This window comes from Triplophysa dalaica, chromosome 18 (assembly GCF_015846415.1).
Source record: "Triplophysa dalaica isolate WHDGS20190420 chromosome 18, ASM1584641v1, whole genome shotgun sequence".
In the NCBI taxonomy this organism is placed as follows: domain Eukaryota; kingdom Metazoa; phylum Chordata; class Actinopteri; order Cypriniformes; family Nemacheilidae; genus Triplophysa; species Triplophysa dalaica.
In genome coordinates, this window is record NC_079559.1 from 8,497,639 (window position 1) to 8,519,792 (window position 22,154).

The 22,154-nt window shown below is 37.4% G+C and overlaps 1 protein-coding gene across 2 annotated transcripts in view; it reads left to right on the forward strand.

Annotated features, from left to right (window-relative positions):
* Nucleotides 1-787: 787 nt before the first annotated feature.
* Nucleotides 788-22,154, forward strand: part of sema3gb (sema domain, immunoglobulin domain (Ig), short basic domain, secreted, (semaphorin) 3Gb) — a 34,262-nt gene continuing 12,895 nt past the window's right edge. For both annotated transcript variants that reach the window (XM_056773259.1, XM_056773260.1), the window contains exons 1-2: nucleotides 788-1,144; nucleotides 17,285-17,412. In XM_056773259.1, the coding sequence (XP_056629237.1) occupies nucleotides 17,319-17,412 (94 nt within the window). In that variant the 5' untranslated portion in view covers nucleotides 788-1,144; nucleotides 17,285-17,318. The remainder of the gene's footprint in view (nucleotides 1,145-17,284; nucleotides 17,413-22,154) is intronic.

Genomic DNA, 22,154 nt, shown 5'->3' on the forward strand with positions numbered 1-22,154 from the left:
CTCAGTGTCCTTCGCATAACACACAGCTGCTAAATTAAGTCACCCTTTTGGGGTTGGTAAAGAAGCACACGTGATTGGTTTGTATATATTGTTATTAAAATGGTACAAATCACGCTAGTGAGGTGCACAGATGTTATGTTTATGGTGTTTAGGTTTCCAGGGCATTCTCTGTTAAGCCCATAAGGCAAATGTAAAGCAACATTAAACACAGATGTATAATAATCTCCACAGTGAGAGCTGGATCATATATTCATATTTATGTAGAAACAAAAATGTTACAGCAGGTCTTGTTTTCAATATCTAAACCGTGCAATGAAAACAGAATTAATCGTAACCGCTTTTGACCAAATTGACTGTCTGGCGTTTATTCTTTTTTTACATATTTTTTCGATTCAACATCTCTGTGGTTAGAAGATAACACTATTTTTCGAGCTTTTGACAGAGCACCTTAATTTGACACTCTGTTTCACATCAGAGAGAATTAAATATGAGGCCTCAACCCCACTAGAAGGTTTATTATAAACCATGACACCTGACACCAAGGGTAATAACTCCAAGTTAATAGGACTCAGTGTTGGGAACTCCATGTACTGTCTTATTATTAATGATCCCCTCTTTGTAAGATTAACTATGAGGCCTGATTTATTAGATGCATGACAATCCTTCATTCAGTGCCTCATCAGGCGGTGGGTCGGGTTTTCTGCCTCTCTGTACTGGCTGGCAGGGAGCTGGTTAACAGTGACACGGCTGGCTGGTTTTAATAGGGAGGTAGCGGAGAGAGGGCGAGGTACAGCACAACACAAGCGACACCTGCAAGCACTTGACTGGACTAGTGAAGAGACTGTGGACTACTAACGGAATTAGGACAATATTATCAAAAATGATGACGATGCGTATCGAAATGTAAAAGTTTTTCTTCCCCTAAGTTATTTTGAAAGGGTGCTCGGTGCATATTGTACCTCAACTGCGACGCCTGGAAACTTTAGTAACTCGCAGAAAAACGAAAAAAGAAGACGCGAGCGCACAAACAAATGGACATTGACACGTGTGCTTGAGTTTTGTCATTTGTAACAGTTTTCTTTGAATCGGACAGCTGCGCGCCACGGAATGTAACATCTGCCTTCCTTAAGTTACCTGGACTAAAGTAAGTAGACTACTTTGTTCATTAAAGAATGAAAGATGGCGTTTAAATCACGATTTGTTAATGTGTTTTGTTGTTAGAAATTACGCAAACGCAGTATGCGGTGTTTCTGTGTTACCGTGGTTGTGCGGTTTCTTATTTCGATTTATCTGAAGTTTTCACGTATTTATTTCGGTTGTGATTTAAAATCTTGTCAGCAGCCAAACGGAGTGCATTTTGGTCATCATCCTTCTAGCTCCTACAATATCCCAAAATGAAGCTGAGTGTCACCCGTTCGTGATGCCTAGTTAGGGAGTTTGTGGAAGCGCCGAGTCCTGCGTCTTGAGAGATGCCACCGGTTTCCCACATCAGCTTTTCTCGTCCAATTCACACGCACACGGCAAAGTCTCTCAGGAATGGTCAGTTTTAAGTTAAAACAAACTTCGCAGACAACTTTAAAAGAGCACCTGGCAACATGTCGATATGCACGTTAAAGTTCGCCGTGAACATACGAGGCATTTAAGTCTGAAATGGTTATGCGTTGTGGATCCTAACTTAAAAGCGTGATAGTTTTGAATGCGTATGATGCGGTAAATAAAGATAAAGCCAGGCCTGTAATATTTAATATACATTTCCAAGCATAGATTTCGCATTGAGCAAGAGATCAGATCAATTATTTACGTTTTTAGTACTAGTCCCATTAAACTAAACTAAAATTATACTTATGATGGGGATGTTTTATAGCTCTTGGAATAGTTGTGAGGGTGAGTTATCTGAAAAGAGACTAAACATTTTGTTAGTCTGATAACTGGTTTATTTGTTATTTAATCTGTGTGATCTATCAGGTGCATGTACAGTTATTTTACGTCTTTTGAAAATCTTCTATCAGAGCAACATTTATGGTTTCGGATATTAAAATCCTTCTGTACCTGTCTGACTCTGTATAATGTACCCAAAATCCTGAACAAAACATGAAAAGGCTTTTAGTGGTTATGATTTTAAAACATTGCATGTCTTTTGCAGCTGGATAAATATAAATAATGTATTACAGTATGTGTTCCTTTCTTCAGAAACATGAAGATGGTGTTTGATGCCAGGTTTAGAAATGATGGAATTGATTGTTAAATCAATTGTGTGCCTGTGTGTGTAATTAGGATTTATATTCCGTTGATGGATCTCATGAAGGTTGTTAAAATTCTGTCTTCGTTACCTGGGCCCTTACAAGAAATCCCTCTTATGTTTTTTGTGGTCTCTATGTGCTTTGCAATTTTTTAATTGCTTGCTTGGACTGTGGTGTTTCAGTGGTGTAGAATTGCAACAACCTATTGAAGTTATTCATTAAAACCAACCTGCTGCTTGAAAGACTTGAATGTGGAATTCTGGGATCCATGTGGATTGTTTCTCATCAATTATTGAACAGTTATTGAGGCAGAAGAGGAAAGAAAGTCTGAAATCGATTGAGAGGCATCGTGCCCTCAGGGGTTCACTGGATCTGCCTTTATTTTGGTATTGTTGGCAGGCCTTAGTGAAATATTAATCTTGCCAATCATGGATGCACTGACTTGCCTCGATGCTTTGCAATCCATACTAAAATCTCTCTTATTTATTTTATACAGGGCTTTTTATGAGGTGGCTGACTAGCATAGTAGGAAAAATTACTTTATACTTTTTGAACACGAAAAAATATATTTTGTAGAACGTAGGACAGCAAACGGTCCTAGTGCACTTTTAGCATCGTCATTTTTCTGACTATGGTGGTCAATTGGGTCCAAAACTGTTTGGTTACAAATATATTTGTCATTATCACTCACGGTTCGGAGCATTTTATGGACTTTGTGTCACGGATTGGATAATTTTTCAGATCAGATTATGTAATGCTTATCATAGTTTTGTTATATATTATTATAATAATAACTTCAGTAACTTGTTTTTGCAGTCAATAAAAGGCTAAAAAATATAGAAAAAGAATTGTAAATTCTAAAAAAAAAAGTTGTGAAGATGTCAATAGATCATTGCAACAGATTATTTAAAGGTCCAGTGTGTAATTTTTGGTATGATCTATTGTTAGAAATGCCAGATAATATACATAGCTATAACATTTTACCTTATAAACCATTAATATTATTATTTACCTTCTAGGCTATGTTATAAAGTATGCATGCATAAAAAAAGACAATATAACAAATAACAATGACATAAACATGCAATCAGAGTAAACGGCAGAGTAAAATCTGATCTCTAGAGATCAGATTATAAATGACAGGTGTTAATTTACATAATTTGAGATGGATAGTTATTTCAGGGCGGAAGTGCATTTTCCGATTTTAACTGAAGATTATGAGTGTATATGATTAAAAAAGACACACATTGATAAGCTATTTACGCTTATTTCATGAAAAAAAATCATTTGTCATTTTTTATTTCACTGAGACTTTGACATTGTACTCGTCCATATACTGGAGACAGAGCGAGAGCCCGAAAACTCGCGCTAAAACTGGAGCGAGAGCAAGAGCGCATGTGGGCTAAAACTACATTTTACTCAATGATGAATAAATGTATTTAATCCGCGGGTCACATGCGTTCCGAACCGTAGAGCGCGATCCAAATGGATCACGGATCAAACCGGATCCCTTTCACCACTATTCACGAGAATTTATCCAAACATCCTTCTCTGTGTTCAACCAAACAAAGAAATTTAGAACAACTAGGAGTAATTCATGACAGAATTCCCATTTTTGGGTGAACTATCCCTTTAACCAATTTTTATTCCAGTACAGTCTTTTATCATTTTATTCAGGCTGTACACTCAATTTTTACCAGAACCACACAGGTCTCCTAGCCGGATAACCATAGGCATTTTGTAATTCAAAACCGAATTTCTTTTTTCTGAAGAAATGTACATTGTGCTCTCTTCACTACCAATAAGATTGGTATTTAGTTTCTTAATGTAGTAAGTCTATTCATACATTTCTGTACGATTTTAGTGTCTGAATACTTTTTTGAGCCACTACATTAAGATTTATGCTTCGTGCCAAAGGGTATGTAATCCAGATTTATGTTCACTTGTCATTGGGACGAAGATGAAGCTGATGATTACTTGGAATCGGTTTCTTAAGAGATTAATTCACAAAACCTATGATGTCGTAATTGGAAAGAGTTTAAAAGAATAGCACTTGGAAAGTTAAGAAGAATCATGTTTCTATGAAGCTCAGCTCCTTGAAGGCACATACATTTTTGCCAGAATACTTATCTTAACATATTTCTATAAGAGCCCAGATAAGGGTAATTAATACCTGTACAAACATGTTGACGTAACGTTCTGAACGTAATGGAGGCACATTTGTCATGAGAACATAAATAGTCCTGCATATTCTTTCATCGACTATAATTTTCAAATAATTATTAGAACATCAGTGCTCTATCTTCCTCAATCTCTGTTTGGCTTTCTTTCTTTGGTTGAAAGGGACTGTTATCTTTTTTCCATCTTAAACTTTATTCAATTTCAGGTCAACTAATATCTTCCAGAATTTCTTTTCAGTATTACTAGTGAAATTTTATGGCTATTGTAATCCCTTTTTTTCTTTTAAAAGATTGAAAATTTTGGTCTCCCTCTCTCTCTGTCTATCCACATAATAAAAAAATGATTTGGGGCTTCAATTTGCATTTACTTTTCCTTTCTTTATATTCCTTTTGTTTTTTTATACTTTTTCCTTCACTACATAAATGACAAAATTCCCATTTGTCACATAGTGCCTCTCCCGCTCTTTCTCTCTCTCTCTCTCTCTCGCTCTCTCTCTCTCTCTCTCTCTCTCTCTCTCTCTCTCGCTCGCTCGCTCTCTCTCTCTTTCAACCACACCCCAAATGTAGAGATGCTGCACTCATGTACACTTCTCACCCTCCACAAATACAACAAGCCTCTTGAGACGGTTGTCATGACAGCGTCAGTGGTGCTGGGGGGGTCAAAGTGGGGTCAAACCGGACTCTAGGGGTTGATGGAGGGGGGGAGCTCTGGGGCAAAAGTGATAATTTACTGATGTTAGCGTGGAGTCTTCCACCTTAAGAACAAGTGTGTACTCAATGCAGACTACTGTAGATATGATCTCTGTTGCCTGAAGTTTTTTTTTTAAGTTTGTCCTTTAGTTAGGAAGACTTTTTCATTTTTCATTTAAGTTGTAACCAGTATTAATTTACTATATTGTTGTACATCATACTAATACTTTGTTATCGAATTGTAGCGCTGAAGTGCTCTGAAGAAAAAATTATTATAGAGGCCAAATAGCTCATATATACATCAGATCTTTTGTCTTGCTGTTTGCTCTTGAAAGGCGTAATTACATTTGTTGTCAACTTCATCTACTGTCCATGGAGGATATTCCTGTGGGCAATTACATTCTATCATTAGTTTGTACATGCTGATGCTCATATATCCTAATACAAAAACACCTGACATGACTTCAGAACGGTGACCTCCGTTACCCCCCTCATAAACCCCCACCCGTCCTGGTCCTGGTGCCACATTTACGTGGAAAGGCACAATACATGGGGCGTCAATAATGGCAAGCAGGAGTCTCTAATCCCTGCAGCTGTCAGTTCTGAGAGCATTAAGCCTCCATTCTGAAGATTCCTGGGTCCCGGCCAGCCAAAGACCAACAGTAGTTGCTCCGATCACCAGATGATCTGTCCTCTGTCTGGAGACGGCAGAGAATTTTGTGAAAAATAGTCATCAAGTCGTGTAGGCATGAACAGGCTTGGGTCAAAAAAGATGCAGAATCTCTATGATCTTGTGATGGCACACTACTGTTTAGTGATGCTCCTTGTAGCGCTCGGGGGAAAAAAGCACGGGGTAATAAGAAGTAAAAAGTCAGTTTGTTGAGTGAGTGAAGCAAGAAAATAAACAAAGGGAAAACTAGTCATTTTAATCCTTTCATTTATTGGTCATGTTATGTGCATTGTGCTAAACAGATCAAAATGCCAACGGAACCAACCGCTAATAGATTAGACCTCTTTATTCTTTTGATGCACTGCATGACAACATTGCATCCCATCATGAAGTCGCCTGATGCTGGAAAACAGCTGTCAGCTATGAATAGCTGAGGCCACGCTGGCGGGGTAATTGTAGAGGAATTCAGTGTTTATCATGTAAATAAAAGAAGAGGGGCCATCGAAACAGGTGTCTGTATGCCGCGGGAGGGCCATGTGCTGTTTGCCCCTCCTCTGTATAATGCTCTTGCTCTCAGTTTGTAACATTACAACTCAAGCACCACTATGAAGGATTCTGGTTTTGCTAGAGGGGTGATGAGCATTGTGCTGGGGATTAAAAAGAGAGACGAGCAGGGTTCACCTATTTATGTATGTGTGTGCGTGCGTACGATTATGTTTCCACGGGTCGGGAATGATAGCGTGCGTTAATATTGCATGATGCAAGAGCTCTTTTGTTATTTCTAAATTAGTGGCACATTCTTTCCTGCGGAGACCGTTAAACCCGCAATATGTGCCGGGCTGCATTTTTGGCTTCACCGTTGTTGCGTGTAGCTTGGTGACTGCACAACACCGTCGTTTGAAGGTCAGATGTCGTTGTGGCTGCTGGCGGCGGTCGCTTCAAAGAACGGCAGATAAGATGTTGGAGCTTAGCAGCCTTTGAAGACAGGAGCTGAATCCGGTTCTTAAGGGTGGTAAAGCTTAGCCAATGACTCCGAAGCTCTCTGCTCCACCCGCTTTAAATGCAGAATCCAGGACCTGTGCGTAGGGGGCAGCCAACATTAGAGTTGGAGAAGGGCCACAATTCCCTCAACGGTGGCATGCACTTAGCTCCCTGACACTAGAGAGCATATGCACATTCAAGAAAACCGTCCCTCATCTACTGAGACCACAACATGAACCTGCTTTGGCCCTGAGTAAGGCAATCTGGTATGCTACTTGGATACTTCAGTACTGGCTGACAGCCATGTTTGCAGGGTAGAACCAAAAACATGTAGTAAAGACTACAATGAATGATAGAAAAGCAAAAAAAAACACAATAGATTCTGACACAATTCCCACTTCTTGTAACAAATTTGTACCTTTATTGTTGGTGGTGGGAAAGTTTGCAGAGTAAAGTGGAGGAAAGAGGTCTTGCAGAAGCAGTATTAAAGAATTACAGCTAGATGTGTATGATATTGCTGCAATAAACATACAAATTGAGTCATAGTAAGAGTTCATTTTTTTGCCATTTTTACGGATTTACATTTTTATTTAGCAGCCGCTTTTCCAGGGGAAAAAATGAAACACAAGCTATAAATCACATGGAGTCGACATTAGCAGTTGTGTAATGCAGCAGACCACAAATGTACAAACTGTGTATGTGTAAAACAGAAAAAACTTGAATTTAAATGACATCTGAAATTGAAAAAAGGTTAATTGGCTTTCTAAGACTGTACATTGGAATACCCATTTCTCAATGAATATGTAAATGAAAAAAATATATACACTACAGACAAAAGTATATATAGTCACATATTATTATTCTGTGACATCGTTTTAACTTAACAACTGTTTAACTTTGTATTATATGATTTTTTACATTTTGGGTCTTTTTTTACAACACAAAAAAGGTTTTATCCAAGTAAAATAGAATGCAATCTGAAATAGTTTCTTTTTTTAATAACTTCTTAATAAATAAATCGCTGCTGTCCTTAAACCTTGTATCTCCATATTTCTTGATTTATATTTTTTTATATAAATCATTATTATTAGTCATCCTTTAAAGTTTTAAAGACACCATATGTAATTATTTTATGAAATATCCAAAAAACCCTTGCACAGTGTGATTTATTTCATGCAGTTGGGTACTTGCATTATCCCAAATGTTCCCAGAAATGTGAAAATCCAGAAAAATTTCTATTTTAAATAATAGCTCGTTCCTTGTCTCCCTTGTAATTGTGGCATATCAGTGACTTAATATCTGCACTATCCTCATTTTCCGTTCGTAAAAACTACGGAAGTGGCGGTTATACAGCATATGGGATGAAGCGTTTTTTTTGTTCAGTTATGGATCACGAGTCACAACTACTAGTTGACAAGTAAAGAAAATCCTAAAAAACGTAAATGTAGTCCAAATGAGGCAAGCAGGCTTAAGGACAAAAGTAGCAATAAAACGAGGATCAATATTGGTGTGGCGTTTTCGAAATGGAGAGAGCTTCCCCACCAACTTGGACTCGACATAGACTCCACTCTCACATGTGTTTTAATGGATGAGTAAGCAAATATTATATGGCACAGATTATTTGAATAGATATGAAATACCCTAGGTTACCCTATCAAATACAATATGTCCGTATTTTAGTTATTACTATTGTTAAAGGTGTTGTTTGATGACGCAGTATGCAGTCGTGTAATGTTAAAATGTTCTTGGTCACATACTTAGTGTGTAAATTACAACTGTATTTTAAACACCTAAAACTGCGCAGCATTAAGTTATCAAATCATTTGACTAAGTCTATTATCAGTGACGGGCTGATGTAGCATTAATGCTTGTCAAGCCCGGGATGATAATCGCGCCAAGGGCGCCAATGTGAGTGTGCACACCAATGTGCAAAACATTACCTTTTTTTTTTAAACCGCCTCAGGCTCGTTTTTTTTGTTTGACCGCTGTGTTAAAAAACTGGCCAACCAATGAGATTGGTGCTTTTGTTCAAGTTCCTGGAGCTGCTAACATTACAGTAAAACACGAATTGGTGGCGCTCAAGATAAAAAACGCTCTTGCCTAGCATACATTGATGAAGAGGAAGCAAGATGAACCCTTCTTCTGTGTGACAAGCGAGTTTCAGAAGTATCAAGTTGTGCAGCGACAAGTAAAAACGTGTGCGATTCTTGTCCCAGTGTGTACAAGTCTATACCTTATAATTATATAAAATGATATAATCAAATGTATTAAATTCATTCATAACCCTGCGAACATGATGAGCAATCTAAATACGCCTCTGGATGGTCAATCTGCTTGTTTTATTATCCAACTCGGGTCCAATACAAAAAGGCAAAACTTTAAAACGTAATGTTTTTTCCATTTCCTGAAAAACAGTACTTTTTTCAGGAAATGGAAGGACAGCGACGAAATATATATTTGGAATGCTATAGGTAACAGTACAGTGTATTTATTTATTTAGCCGATGCTTTTATCTAAAGTGACCTGAAAATAAAAAGATTATGGCACCAACTTTCAGTTAGAAGAAAATCTGATATCTCTGGCAAACAAACGCCCAAACTATATAGAGTTGATTTCATTGAAAAGAAGCTTTAGCCGCAACTTAGAAAGTAACACCTGAATAGTCAAGTCTGAGTTTCTAGTAAATGATTGTTTCTTCTGTGCTGGATGTTGAAACACGACCCTCTTGACCCCTTTTGCGCACTTGTTAGCCCCTGGGGGCTGTTTTCCCAAGTCAGTGGCAGCTCTATTGCTGAGCTAATGCTTCACGCTAATGAGCGCTAACATTGACAGCAGGCCGCGTTAGCCCCACCCAGCTCACGTTCAGAGAGGTGATAGGGTTGACTGCCTCACCTTCACCTCTCCACCTCAGTGCTTTAATTACTGTGGCTAAGGCTCATGTTTCTGCTTTCTCCAGTCTTTACTTAGACTGAAACTTGGTCATAGAATCTTCAGAAGCCTCAGGGCAGGTTGGACAGCAGAATATGTTTCTGGGCTCATCCACGGAAAATGTAATGCAGCCTAAGAATTTGGGGGGATTTTAGTAGCTTGTTCAGTTTTTTCATGTTATCATAATCTGTATTAATAGAATATTTTAGGATTTTTCGTTTCTTTACCTCATCAAAAATGTATAATGATCTTTATAAAATGATTGTCTTTTATCTAAATAACAGGTGCTTCAACTTCACTATTGGCTTGAGTTTATTGAATACAGGAAGTCAGTCATTAGTAACATTGAGTATTATGACTGAATGCTAACATAGATTCTTTTCTGGTTTTGTCATTGGCCTATTTATTTAATGAATAAATGAAACCTCATAGCAGAAGTGCACACACACCACCTCCAGCACCGGTCCTGAATATGTGATTACCTCCTTGCACGAAATTATTATTCTTTGCAGATGTTGAAAATAACAGCTTCAGGCTAGAGCGAGATGGCAAAATGTATTGACAGTACCACAATGGTCCCCTTCTGTACCCATTTTATTTCTCTCTATGGAACAACAATGTGTCTCTGGAGATCAGGTGGCCCAGATAAACATGCAATCTGTCACTCCAGCCACAAACTGCCCAAAACTGAGAGAACTGCGTCACATTAATCGCTTGCTAGAAAAGGTATGAGATGTTTTATGGATGAACCTACTGTAACCCAAGAGGTGACGTTGTGTGTTGACACGTGGATGTTTAACCACATCCTTGAAAACACAGAGCACATTGAGTCCAATCGAATGAAAGTTCTGGCAAGTGGACCCAAGTTCAACTTTTGGTTTTTGAAGCTCTCATGTTTTCTTGATTTTCTTGGCATGCAGGGTTCAGCCATCATTAGTCATACTGTCTTAAGTTTTGTGTGTGGTTTAAGGTTGACAGCTGTTGCAGTTGAAATAGAGTCTGTGAGTCTGAATTAAAGCTTTCCTGGTTTCAATTAATTGTGTTTTTGTGTTGAATTATTGCTTTCATACTACTTAGAGTGTCCCACTGGTTTCCTAAACCCGGTGAGAATTAATCTGAGGTAATGAGGATCATCACTTTTCTACACATTATGAGGGTGGTTTCCCGGACAGGGATTAGTTTAAACCAGGACTACTATGCCTGAGGAAAAAATAAGGACATTTAAGTCGATTTTACAACATGCCTTCAAAAAAACCTTACTTTTAGCATTTTGATTCAAAACAATGGCAATGACGTATTTTAAGATAAGGAAGCTCAAACTTTCATTTGAGTCTGGGACTACTCTAAACCTTGTCTGTGAAACTGTACAATGGGGGGGGGTTTCCCGGACAAGGTTTAAAACTGGTCCTACACTAAAATAAATGTTAGAGCTATCTTGACTGAAAACAGTTAGCAGTGACTTATCTTAAAATACATCAGTGCCATTCTTTTGTCTCAAAATGCACAAAAGGAAGAATTTTTGTATGGCATGTTAGCATAATTAGCACAATTAAATTGTTTTTACATAGACATATAGTCCTGGCTTAAGCTAAACCTGTGAAACCTGGTTTATACAGTATGTATGAAGAAATGGGATTATACAGTACTGTGTAAAAGTCTTACATCACCATAAATTTCAGTAGTGGTGTTTAAGCAGTGGTTTAATGGCCGTCGCTATATAATTATTTATTTTTATTACGAATACAAGCAGAAATTTTCTATGCAGTATTAAACTCCAAATTCTCATTTCAAACAAATTCCGGACACTCTCCCCAAAAGCGTTCAAGATGTGCTTCGTGCCAAGTGTGGACACAATAAATACTGAATTTTTTCTGTAAAGAAGCCATTTTGTTTTGAAAATGGTGTTTTATTTATTTGTTTGTTTATTTGTGTGTGGTTGGGTGGATTCGTACGCGTGCGTGGTCCTGGTAAGCCGTAATAGTTGACCGTTTGGGGACATTTTTTTTAGTTAAAAGATTTAGCTTTTTATGATTCAGTGAACTAAATGATGTTTATTTGAAAATGTAAAAATGCAGAAAGGATTGGTTGGATTTAGGGAAATACAATATATAGTTTGTACAATAAAACAATTATTGTATATGGAATGTCCCTATAATACACAGAAACCACACGTGTGTGTACTTATGTCTTGTATTTTCTGTTGTCCTAAATATGTATGGTCAGTTAAACAACACGTTAAGACAAGAAAGCTGATGGTGTTCTTTTTGCAGAGTACTGTATCTCCAAACGTTTTGGTTCACGTAGGCCTATACTGAAGATGAGTTAAAAGGATTACATCAAACACAAAGGATGTCAAAGAAGAGACTGGACAGACATGTGAAAACAAGTCTTCTGTCACTAAGAGATTAATGTGAAGGACCAATAGTCTTGGAAATGAGAAATGGCCTGTCTCCTATGGAGGAATGTGGCACAGGGTTATCAGCCATAGACGATCCTTCAGGGCTAAGAAATGACCTGCTAACTGGTAATGTTGTATTTCAAAGCCTGTTTACTGACTGCATGAAGCTCTTGCCTAGAGACTTCTGTAAATGTACTTTTGAGTTCTTTAGCTAAAGACGGGAGGGATTTCATGTTAGGTTTTAAACACCAGAGAATTTGCATTCTTTTCAATAATGAGGGACACGAAGGGTGTTGGTCATGTGATCCGTCATGGCTTGATTTTTATTCCTTGGGGTTCCGTCGGGGAGCCCCGCTTAAAGTCTTCCTTTGTTAAAGGTCTGTGTATTTTTTCATTAGTCCAATGTTTTGCGTATAGGGACTCTCATTCGGTTTACTTTTAAATTGGTACCATCTTCTAACTGACCCTGAGATATAGCTGTCATCTCTTTAAAGGCTCTTCTGAGTGAAAATGCAGACATGGGTTCAGCAGGAGGGAGCCACTGTGGTTGAATCATTGAGGGAAAGTCTCCCAGAATCCTTTGTGTCAAGTCGCCCCATGACCTACTGTTTCCACACACCCAGGCTTCTTAATGGTAAATGCGCTGCGCTATTGGTTTTCTGTATTCATGCCTGCTGCATGGAAACTAATTTCCACTTGAAGAGGAGCTCAGCTGGAGAGAAAAAAATTGAGAGAGTGTTAGACAGAAAACAGCATGGAGAAAGAGAGACAGTGCCAGTTTTATTCTTTTTTGTATTCTCTACTATTACAATTTAAACAATTCAATGAGTGAACTTTACAGAGTAGTGTTGTGAGACGGATTTTGTGTTGTTGAGCATCCCATAATGCAATGCGGCTGTATATTTATCTGAACAGGTTTTTTATACAACCCCATCAAAATACTGTAGCTACAAGTACCATCACTTATACATAATATTTAATCTTATAAAATTGATATTTTGGACTCTTTTGATCTGATGAGCTGTTTTTTTATAATCACACCTTTTTATGCACAAAGTTCTGTATTATTTAATATATTACAATTATTTTATTATTAAATATCATTGATTTCAATTTTTATGTTTTTCCAAGAATCCACTTAAAGTGACAGTTCACCCAAAAAAGAAAATTTAGCCATCATTTACTCCCCCTTGGCATTTCAAACCTGTATGACTTTCTCTCTTTCGCAGAACACAAAAGAAGATATTTTAACAGCACCCATTCACTTGCATTGGATTTGTGTCCATACAATAGAAGTGAGAGGGGGTCAGCTCTGTTCAGTTACCAACTTTCTTCAAAATATCTTCTTTTGTGTTCTGCGGGAGATAAAGTCATAAAGGTTTGAAATGATATGTAAATGAATGAAATTTAACTTTTAAGTATCCATGTTTAGAAATCCCTGATCAAGATGATCTTCAGACCTCCTCACTTGCCTTTTGTATCTGTTTCTCTACCCTTCTGTTGTATTTCATTCTCTCTGCAGTTCATCTCATTTTTCCTGTTCATTTTTTTGCCTCACCCATCATCTTTGACCTCCATTATTCTCAGTCTCACTCTATTTCCTGTCCGTTTATGAGAACCTCGTCATTCTGTTGCTCTCTGTGCAGGTGTGGTTCCCTTATACACACACACACACACACAAAGAGAGAGAGAGAGACATATAATTTGAGAGACATGTGCGGCCTCTTAATGTTAGGTACAGGGCTCACCCATGACAACACCCTCAAATTTACAGTGATTTTAAAATAAAAGGGGTTCAAGGTGAACAAGGTTCAGATATACAGTCATTTAGATTTATTTGTAGCACTGTACTGATACGTGTAGTGTTTGGTTAACTCAAAGTAGTGCATATTGACATCACCATTTAGCTATTTCCACTACATCATATATAATATATGTGTTTAGTACATCATAACACTCAGCCTCTTGTCTCTGGATGGATGACTTTATATTTGACAAAATAACAATCATTTTAAAAACTTTATAGATCACTGACTCTCTGGTGCTTTTTAAAGGAGGAAGACTGAATATTGTTGTCATTGTTTTATTTCTCTCATCTTTTGTTCTGGATCATCTTTTCTGCATCAGTTGTGCTGCACGCTTACTTTAGTTTACCCAAAAATTAAAATTCTGTCACCATTTACTCAATGTTCCAAACTAGGCATGGGCCGGTATGAGATTTTGACGCTATGATAACCTTTAGCAATGGAGTCACGGTTTCATGGTATTGCGATTACAACATTAAAATGTGTTATTTTCAAATTTCTGTGTATACAAACAACAACTTTTTCTACTGGACACAAATACATTTTCTTTTTAACCAACATCCATAGAACATATATGTCAGGTAAAAATAAAGCCTTAAAATTATACTACTTTCAACAAACATATTTTTGTAATAGCCCATTTATTAAACCTAAACATCAAATATGGCATTACATGACTTAATAATGTATTTTTGTGTAAACACCGCTCATACCTTAAAAACGGTATACCTTGGAACCGGTATTTGGCCCATGTCTATTCCAAACCTGTACACATGTTGTTGTTTTGCCATACGCAATAAAACATATCCAGAAGAATGTTTGCAACCAAACAGTTTGGGGATACTATAGTGGAAGCAGTTTTTTACTATGATAAACAAGTCAAGGGTGCCCAGAACTGTGTGGTACTTGAGGGTGAGTAAATGATGACAGAATTGAATTTTTTGGGTGAACTATTCCCTTAACTGTTAACTGTCAGAGCCCTTTTTGAGCCTACACATGAAAACGCATATTGAAACTAAAATGGAGGTAACTCATGAATTCTTTGGAATACAGATTTGCTGTTGGGCTCGTTTGAAAAAAGAAATGTAGCTGATTATTGCAACAACAAAAAATCTCACACACATACACACAAATTTTTTTTTATGGTATGTTGTTAGGTTTTCTTTGATTAAAAAAATGCATAAAAAAAATATGGTTCAAAAGGATAACAAAAAATCTGAGGACACTCTTTATAAAAAAGAATAAATTTATCTCCCTACATTAATTATTTTGAAAAACACCAAAGAAATCTGTATTCTAGAGTCTTATACCTTTCCAATGATATATAGTTTGTCGTGATTCGATTAGAAATGACATGCACAATATTGCTGCAAACTTAGGTGTCCCGTATACAGGACGGGTGACAGTTAACAGACTACTACCCCTTTAATAAATTTGCTTTAAGATTATTATTAAAGCATTTCAATATTCTTATTCGAGGTATGACTGTGTTCAAATTCCTGATATTTATGGTGGTTAAATCAGAGCATTTATCCTAGTTAAAGAGTGGTGTCATTCAGCTATTGTTCCATTTTTAATAGTTGGAAATGTGTGATTCAGTCTGGCAGAGGACCTGACTCCAGCACTTCAAAGTGCATTACAAACTACACAAACATCGAATCAGTTAGTGAAAGAACCACAACAAACTCGAGGCTACGCTAATCATTTTAATGATTTAATTACTTTTACCTCAGATATTATTTTAAATGGCTGGTTAGTGCGTAGTCTTAAATCCTGGAAGAGAATTCGTACTTTTGAGCAATAGGTTCCCTTGGGAGTTTTTGAATAGGTTGAGGTATACATTTATGAGTAAACTAAGCTCTGTGGTTAACAATAAGGGACTTTCCAGTTGTATAGCTAGCACTAAAAAATGTTGTATAACTTACTGAGTAATTTTTTATTTTGATAACTTAACACATTTTATATTAGTAATTTTACAAAAACTATGGAATACCACAAATATTACTATGAAAATGCTAAAATATAGAACAATAACTCAATGTAGTCATCATTTGTTATAACCAGTTGTAGTTGTGCAAGCAAGTTTCTTGTTGTTTTAAAGCAGTGGTTTTAAATGTACTGTGCATTTGTGGTATAACTGAGTATAATATGTGTTGTAGAACAAAACAGGAAAACCTCCTTAAAGAATATTATAATTGGGTTTAAATGTGCTCATAAATCAAAAAAGCGCTTTTCTAAAACACCATTAGAAATTCCAAGGGGAACCCGTGGCGAATTAACCTTCCATGTTGGCCTACAAATTGTCATGACCGAACAGCTTTATTGAGTTAAAGTTGTGCTGCTTTGTCATTGACATATTATATATAAATCAACATTGTTCTGAGCTCATTGTCTTTGCGAAAAACCCGAGCATTGTGATTATAAAACTTGTTTTGCATTGTCATTATGGTTATCCCTCATTAAGTATGTAAATCTGTGCTAAGAAATATGCCCACCATTTATCACCTTAAACAGGGTGATTTTCTGCAGATACGGAGGCACAAAGTGGTTTTTTAGACCCCTGTCATCCGAGGCTATAAGAGTTTATGATTTAAAGTACGACAGTGTGACATGGATTTGCCGTAGCTGCGAGGATTTGCCAGACCTATTTAAGAAACCATTGCTCTCTCACTACATACTTTTCTAATCTCCTTCGGGCGCTTGTCTCTACTGCAGAGAGACATAACGCCCTCTCCAAAACCATCTATAACATTCATCTATTATTGTGGAAAAGGGCAGAGAGTCCAGATATTTGTCTTTATGGATATAAAAGCGGGGAAGAAAACATGAAAGAATAAACTAAAGCAAATAAAAGTGGACTGAGTGAACCTATGAATAATTTGAGAGGCTGTGTTTACCTCCACGTCGAGATTTAACTTGTCTCGGGGAAGGTGTTTATAGCCCTCGTGGTGGATGGCAGTAAATGCTGTTTTGTTTTGTGTGAAAACATTTCAGTAGTCAAATATTAAAAAGCAAACGAGCCAGCTTTAGTGCTTTGTTTCTCTGTCTATAGAGCCTCTCAGATGAGGGGTGGGATCTTTCTCAGATTGTCAGTGACCTGTGAACAGACCCTAATTTAGTTCAGGGCTTTTCAGGGTGAGTGCTTCTGTGCTAACAGGTCTGAGGCATTGTTAAAATCAATCTTTTCATACAGTGATTTATAAAAACAAATTTTCAAGTTTTATAAATAAATGCGTATGAGGAATAAACATTAACGGAGGCTTTGGCTTTAACTCATACAGCCGGTGGTGTTTGAGGAGATTCCTCCCTTCCATGTACGCACCCAGAAAAGCGCTATATAAATGTGACAAATTGTTATTATTATTATACAGTACTCTCCTTTTCTCTTGCAGATCTCAGTGGGTTACTGCTGTCATTATCATAACCATGATGCAAACCCTGCTACTCATCCTGAGTCTCTGTGTATGGGGTTGTCATGGCAACACGCGCACGGCGCCCCGAGTACACCTGTCATATAAAGGTGAGAAATGAAGCGTTTGTTTGATGTTTGTTTGTTTAAGTGTGTAAACAATATAACACGTACTGTTGTGTATGAATGTGTAATTCAAATCAAATTATTGTTTATCTCATTATCACGTTCCATCTCTGTCGGCTTAGTAACCAAATCGAAATCTTTTGATTTGCAAGGTACAACTACTGTATTCAGGCAGAAACCTGTTGAAATTCATAAATGTGTTATATACAAAAACTGTATTAAAAAGTTTTAAATGAAGATTATTTTTTGGAATCTAGAATTTTCAATTTTTTGCCCTTAAAGACCATTTAAGGTCTTGAAATCTGTAGTTTCTAAATCCTTTCTGTCATCATCAAGTAACTTTTCAATGCATCTATTTTTTATTTTTACTGTTACCCGTGTCACGCATTTTCTCTCTCTCACTTTCTCGAATTTTGCCTTTCTGTATCTGTTTTGAATCTGGCACCAGCATGCCTCATCTCCCAATTAATGCCCCAGAGAGGGGACTACCCATCATCCCCTCTGCAGGGGGATGTGTCACGGCGGGGCACAAAGAGATGCAAGCAGAGTGAGGCAGATGTTTGAAGTTTAAAAGTCAAATCTCTCGCACAAAAGCATTTGCATTTTTTTTCCATTAAACACGCAAACGGCGGTCAACTAGCAGGGTTCAAACGCTGCAGCCGAGCATGTTAAAAAGATATTGTTTTATATAATAAAAGGCACTTGGCGCGGTCGCTCGCAGACACATTTATAAAACTATTTTCCCCACCCGTCTGACAGAAGCACAGAAGCGCGACGGGTCAGAGCCTGACATGAATTTGCTCCCAGTTCTTAGAAACTGTCACACATAAAGCCCAGCAGGTGTCTCTGCAGTAGACTTCCATTACTGTATGTAATCCATTAAAAAGTTTGCGGGCACACACATAGAGGAAGTCAGACTCGCTTGCATGATTACGAAGATATTTCGGGGCATAACCTGATGGCGTGTGCCAACCTGTGGCAACTTGAGACGTGGTTGAGAGTGACACCCTGATGTCAGGATGTCGGGCTTTCCTAAGGCGGGGGGAAGAACACAGATGAAAGCTTTACTCAGATTTCTTCTCTTTCATTTAGTCACTAACACAACCTGCTGTGACTCATTACAAAGTCACAACTCTGATTCACCAATCACATGCTGGCGCTCGGATGTCACATGCTTTGAAACATGATTAATACCTGTCAGCATATCAGGTCGGCAGTGACAACGGATGAAAGGGGAGATGAAAGAAGGAAAGTCAGACCGGCCGTTTTGTATACAGTTGTGGCCAAAAATGATGTTCAGTGGGATATGTTGGATGTCCTTTTAATGCCCTCTTAGGTTCCATAAACTGGTAAAATATGTATGGTGCAAAATGAATGAAACGTGTAAGGTATTTATTGGTAAAAATGATATTGTATTGTATTATCAAAAAGACAAATGACAAAATAGAAAATACAAAAAAAGGAATAGAACAACAAAAAGCTCACACGAAATAAAGCATACATTGACTATAATTGTATATGTTATTCATATTTGTTGATCCTCTCTTGTGGTAAAATAGTGTAGTCATTCTTTTTGTTTATCTCTAAGCTGAACCTTAACTTGCATTGCAAGCACACCCATGCAACATGCATACAACCTTGTTAATACATCTTTAATAATACAATTGAATATAGAGCGAAGATGTAAATTGTTCAAAGTTAGACTTGACTTTCGTGTATCACAGTAAATCACACCTCTCCTTGCCCTGTATGCTTTCAGAGATTTATATTCTGCATTATGTATACAGTACATGAGTTTATTTAATCTTCGTCTTCATTCAATTGATTGCTTTCATCATTATCATTATCAAAGATCAACATTTTAAAGCAAACCAATCGTTCTTACTTTTACATTATTTGTATTACCGTGTTTACTTCTCGTACTTGAGAACAGTTTTGGCAACTCCACATAGCTTTGAGAGCGACAGGTTTATGTTTGCCTTTGAAATATTGTGAGTGTGTGTCTGTTTGTGCATGTCTGTGCACTCAAGTGTTTGCAATGGTGATTATGACCCTGGGTTGTGCGGGGTTATTATGTGCGTAGGTGACAGTGAGATAGATCCCAGTTCTGAGAAACGGGATCGGCCCGTGGATCTTGAGGTTTATTATTAGCTTGTGTAGTTGCTGTGTTTACTTCAGCCAGAGCACAGGGAAGCCCCTCGAAGCATGACGGGGATCATTGCCATCAACCTGTTCCAAAATGCGACATAGACATTCTTTGGGGCTTCAGCCGGTGTCGTCCAGCCTGAATCCCTCTTCAGAGCTACTAGCTTTTAAATGACTACGGTTGGATCCGAAATGAAGTTTGTGATGAGGTTTAACATGTTGTTTGTTTGTATCTCGACATCGTTCTCATTCCCTCTCAAGCTCATGATGAATGCCTTAAGTGCAGGAAAAGAGCACGTTTCCATCCAGTGCTTTCTCTCTGGAACCGGGCCATTTTCCCAGAATGCCTCTTACAGAAGTTTAAAACTGAAATGGTAAATGTGGGAAATGTCTGGGTAAAGGGCAAATGGATAAATTAACTGTATAAACAAGAATACCATCAGGAGTTTATGGTAGAAGATAAGAAACAGAACTATGGATGAGAACTTCAATGAACAACACCAGCAGAAAACCTCTCAGATTTCCATTGAATTGGAGCTGTAATGATTTATAGTGTTGCGCTCATCCCCAGTTTTATATTTATTAGATTTATAGATTTGGTTATTTGTGTATTATTCTCTGCGATGTTTATGACATTTTTTTATGTTTGCAGTATTCTGCTCATTTAAAGGTGCTCTGTGTAGCCAACTATTAAGGAGTATATTGACAGAAATGCAGTATAATATTCATAACTATGTCTTCAGAGGTGCATAAAGACCTAACATAATGAAGTGTTATGTTTTTATTAGCTTAGAATAAGCTAGTTCTATCTACAAACACCACCTTGCATGGAATTCACCATGTTGTTTCTACAGTAGCCCTAAATGGATAAAATGTTCTACAGTGTGTTTTGTAAATTAGCAAAAAGCGAAAACGTGACGACATCTTAGCCCTGTGTCAGCTGCCGCAGTGTTTTTCGCAAGGTGAGCCGTTGGTTGCAATTTGCAACATCACCACTAGATCGCGCCGAAATCTCCTTTAACTGCTCAAACGTTTAACACAGAAAATACAAAAAAGACGCAACGGTATATTTCTTCCGAACTGGGATATTAATAAATAATTATTGTCATATGGGAAAACATTTAAATTAATTTGGGTTGGTTTCCAAAGTAGTTGCAAAACATCAATATATTGTAGCTGTCTATTTTTGTTTAAATGGGTTCTTTTCTCTTATATCAAATCTTAGTGTTTGTCGGCAGATAGATTTATTATGGGGTCAGATAGGGTTTTGCTTTTCATCTACAATCAACATTTCATTCCCAGGAGAAAGTTAAAGAAATTCCTCACCAGTGAGACACTTTAGCCTCACAAACTTTTCTGTAAAAAATATTCAGTTTTTTTCTATCACACTGGCTTTGAACCAGACATCCATTTCCAAGTAATGATCTCTGCCTTTAAAAAATCCATGGCACAGTAGCGTGGAGTAATCAATTAAAAAATATAAAAAATCACATGAATGAGGATTCTTATGGCACTTTTCCATTCTTCTGGCATTTAGCCTTTGATTTTTTTTATTGATCAGTCGTTCAGTCACAAATTAAGTCAAACTAATCTTTAAAAACCGTGCTACATTGTGTCAGTAAGTACAAAAGACAAGATCTTAAGAGGCTCCAGATTGGTATTTAGGCATATTTGTAGCTGTTCACAATGGAAAAATGTTAGGAACTAGTTTGTAAAAATAGCTTATAGTTGCGATAGCTCATCCACTGCCTACGTGCACGATACATGGATGCCTGTGAACAATAATGTGATCTGATCCCTCTTCCTTGCTGCAGGATTAGAATAGAGCTATACACAGAAATATGTTGGGTGTAGCGTAATGGTTATGATTTTGGACTGCTAAAAAAAGATCAGGTTGACTTAGAAACAAGAGAGTGAGATACTGTATTTAGTTCATAATACATCATTGTGCCCTAATTTAGATATTACGAAATGTTATAAACTTAATAAAATTGTATTTGGTATATAATGTTGATTATCACCAATTTTTTTCCATCTTAAAGGGGTGATATGACACGGATTTTTTTTGTTTGTTTTAGATGTAATGCACTGTGTATACACGATTTAAGGTTTAAGAATGCTGTATTTTCCAGAGACTGTGCATGTTTGTATCTCCTCTTTGCTCCGCCTCTCTGAAATGCGAAGATTTTTAACAAAGCTCATCGCTCTGAAAAGCAAGGTGTGCTATGATTGGCCATTTAACCAGTGCTTAGTGATTGGTCGTATACTGTATGTGTGTGATGGAAATGTAACGCATATTTGGAACATCAGGTTCCAAAGCAATTGTACAGTATGCCCACATCTCTTGCCGTACATTTGGACTGTTTAACTCAAATCATACTGCGAACTGACGTAGATTTGTGGGGGTGTGGTTACACAAGGCGTTTCGGGCAGGTCTGGGTAGGCATTGGCTTTGGTGAATTTTTATTGGGTACGGAATAAAATTTAACAGGAGGGAGCGGGACGAAAAATACAGTCCTGCGCAGACCTGTACCACAGGTCCCCTTAAGTGAAATTCCCCATGTTGTTTCTACCGGAGACAT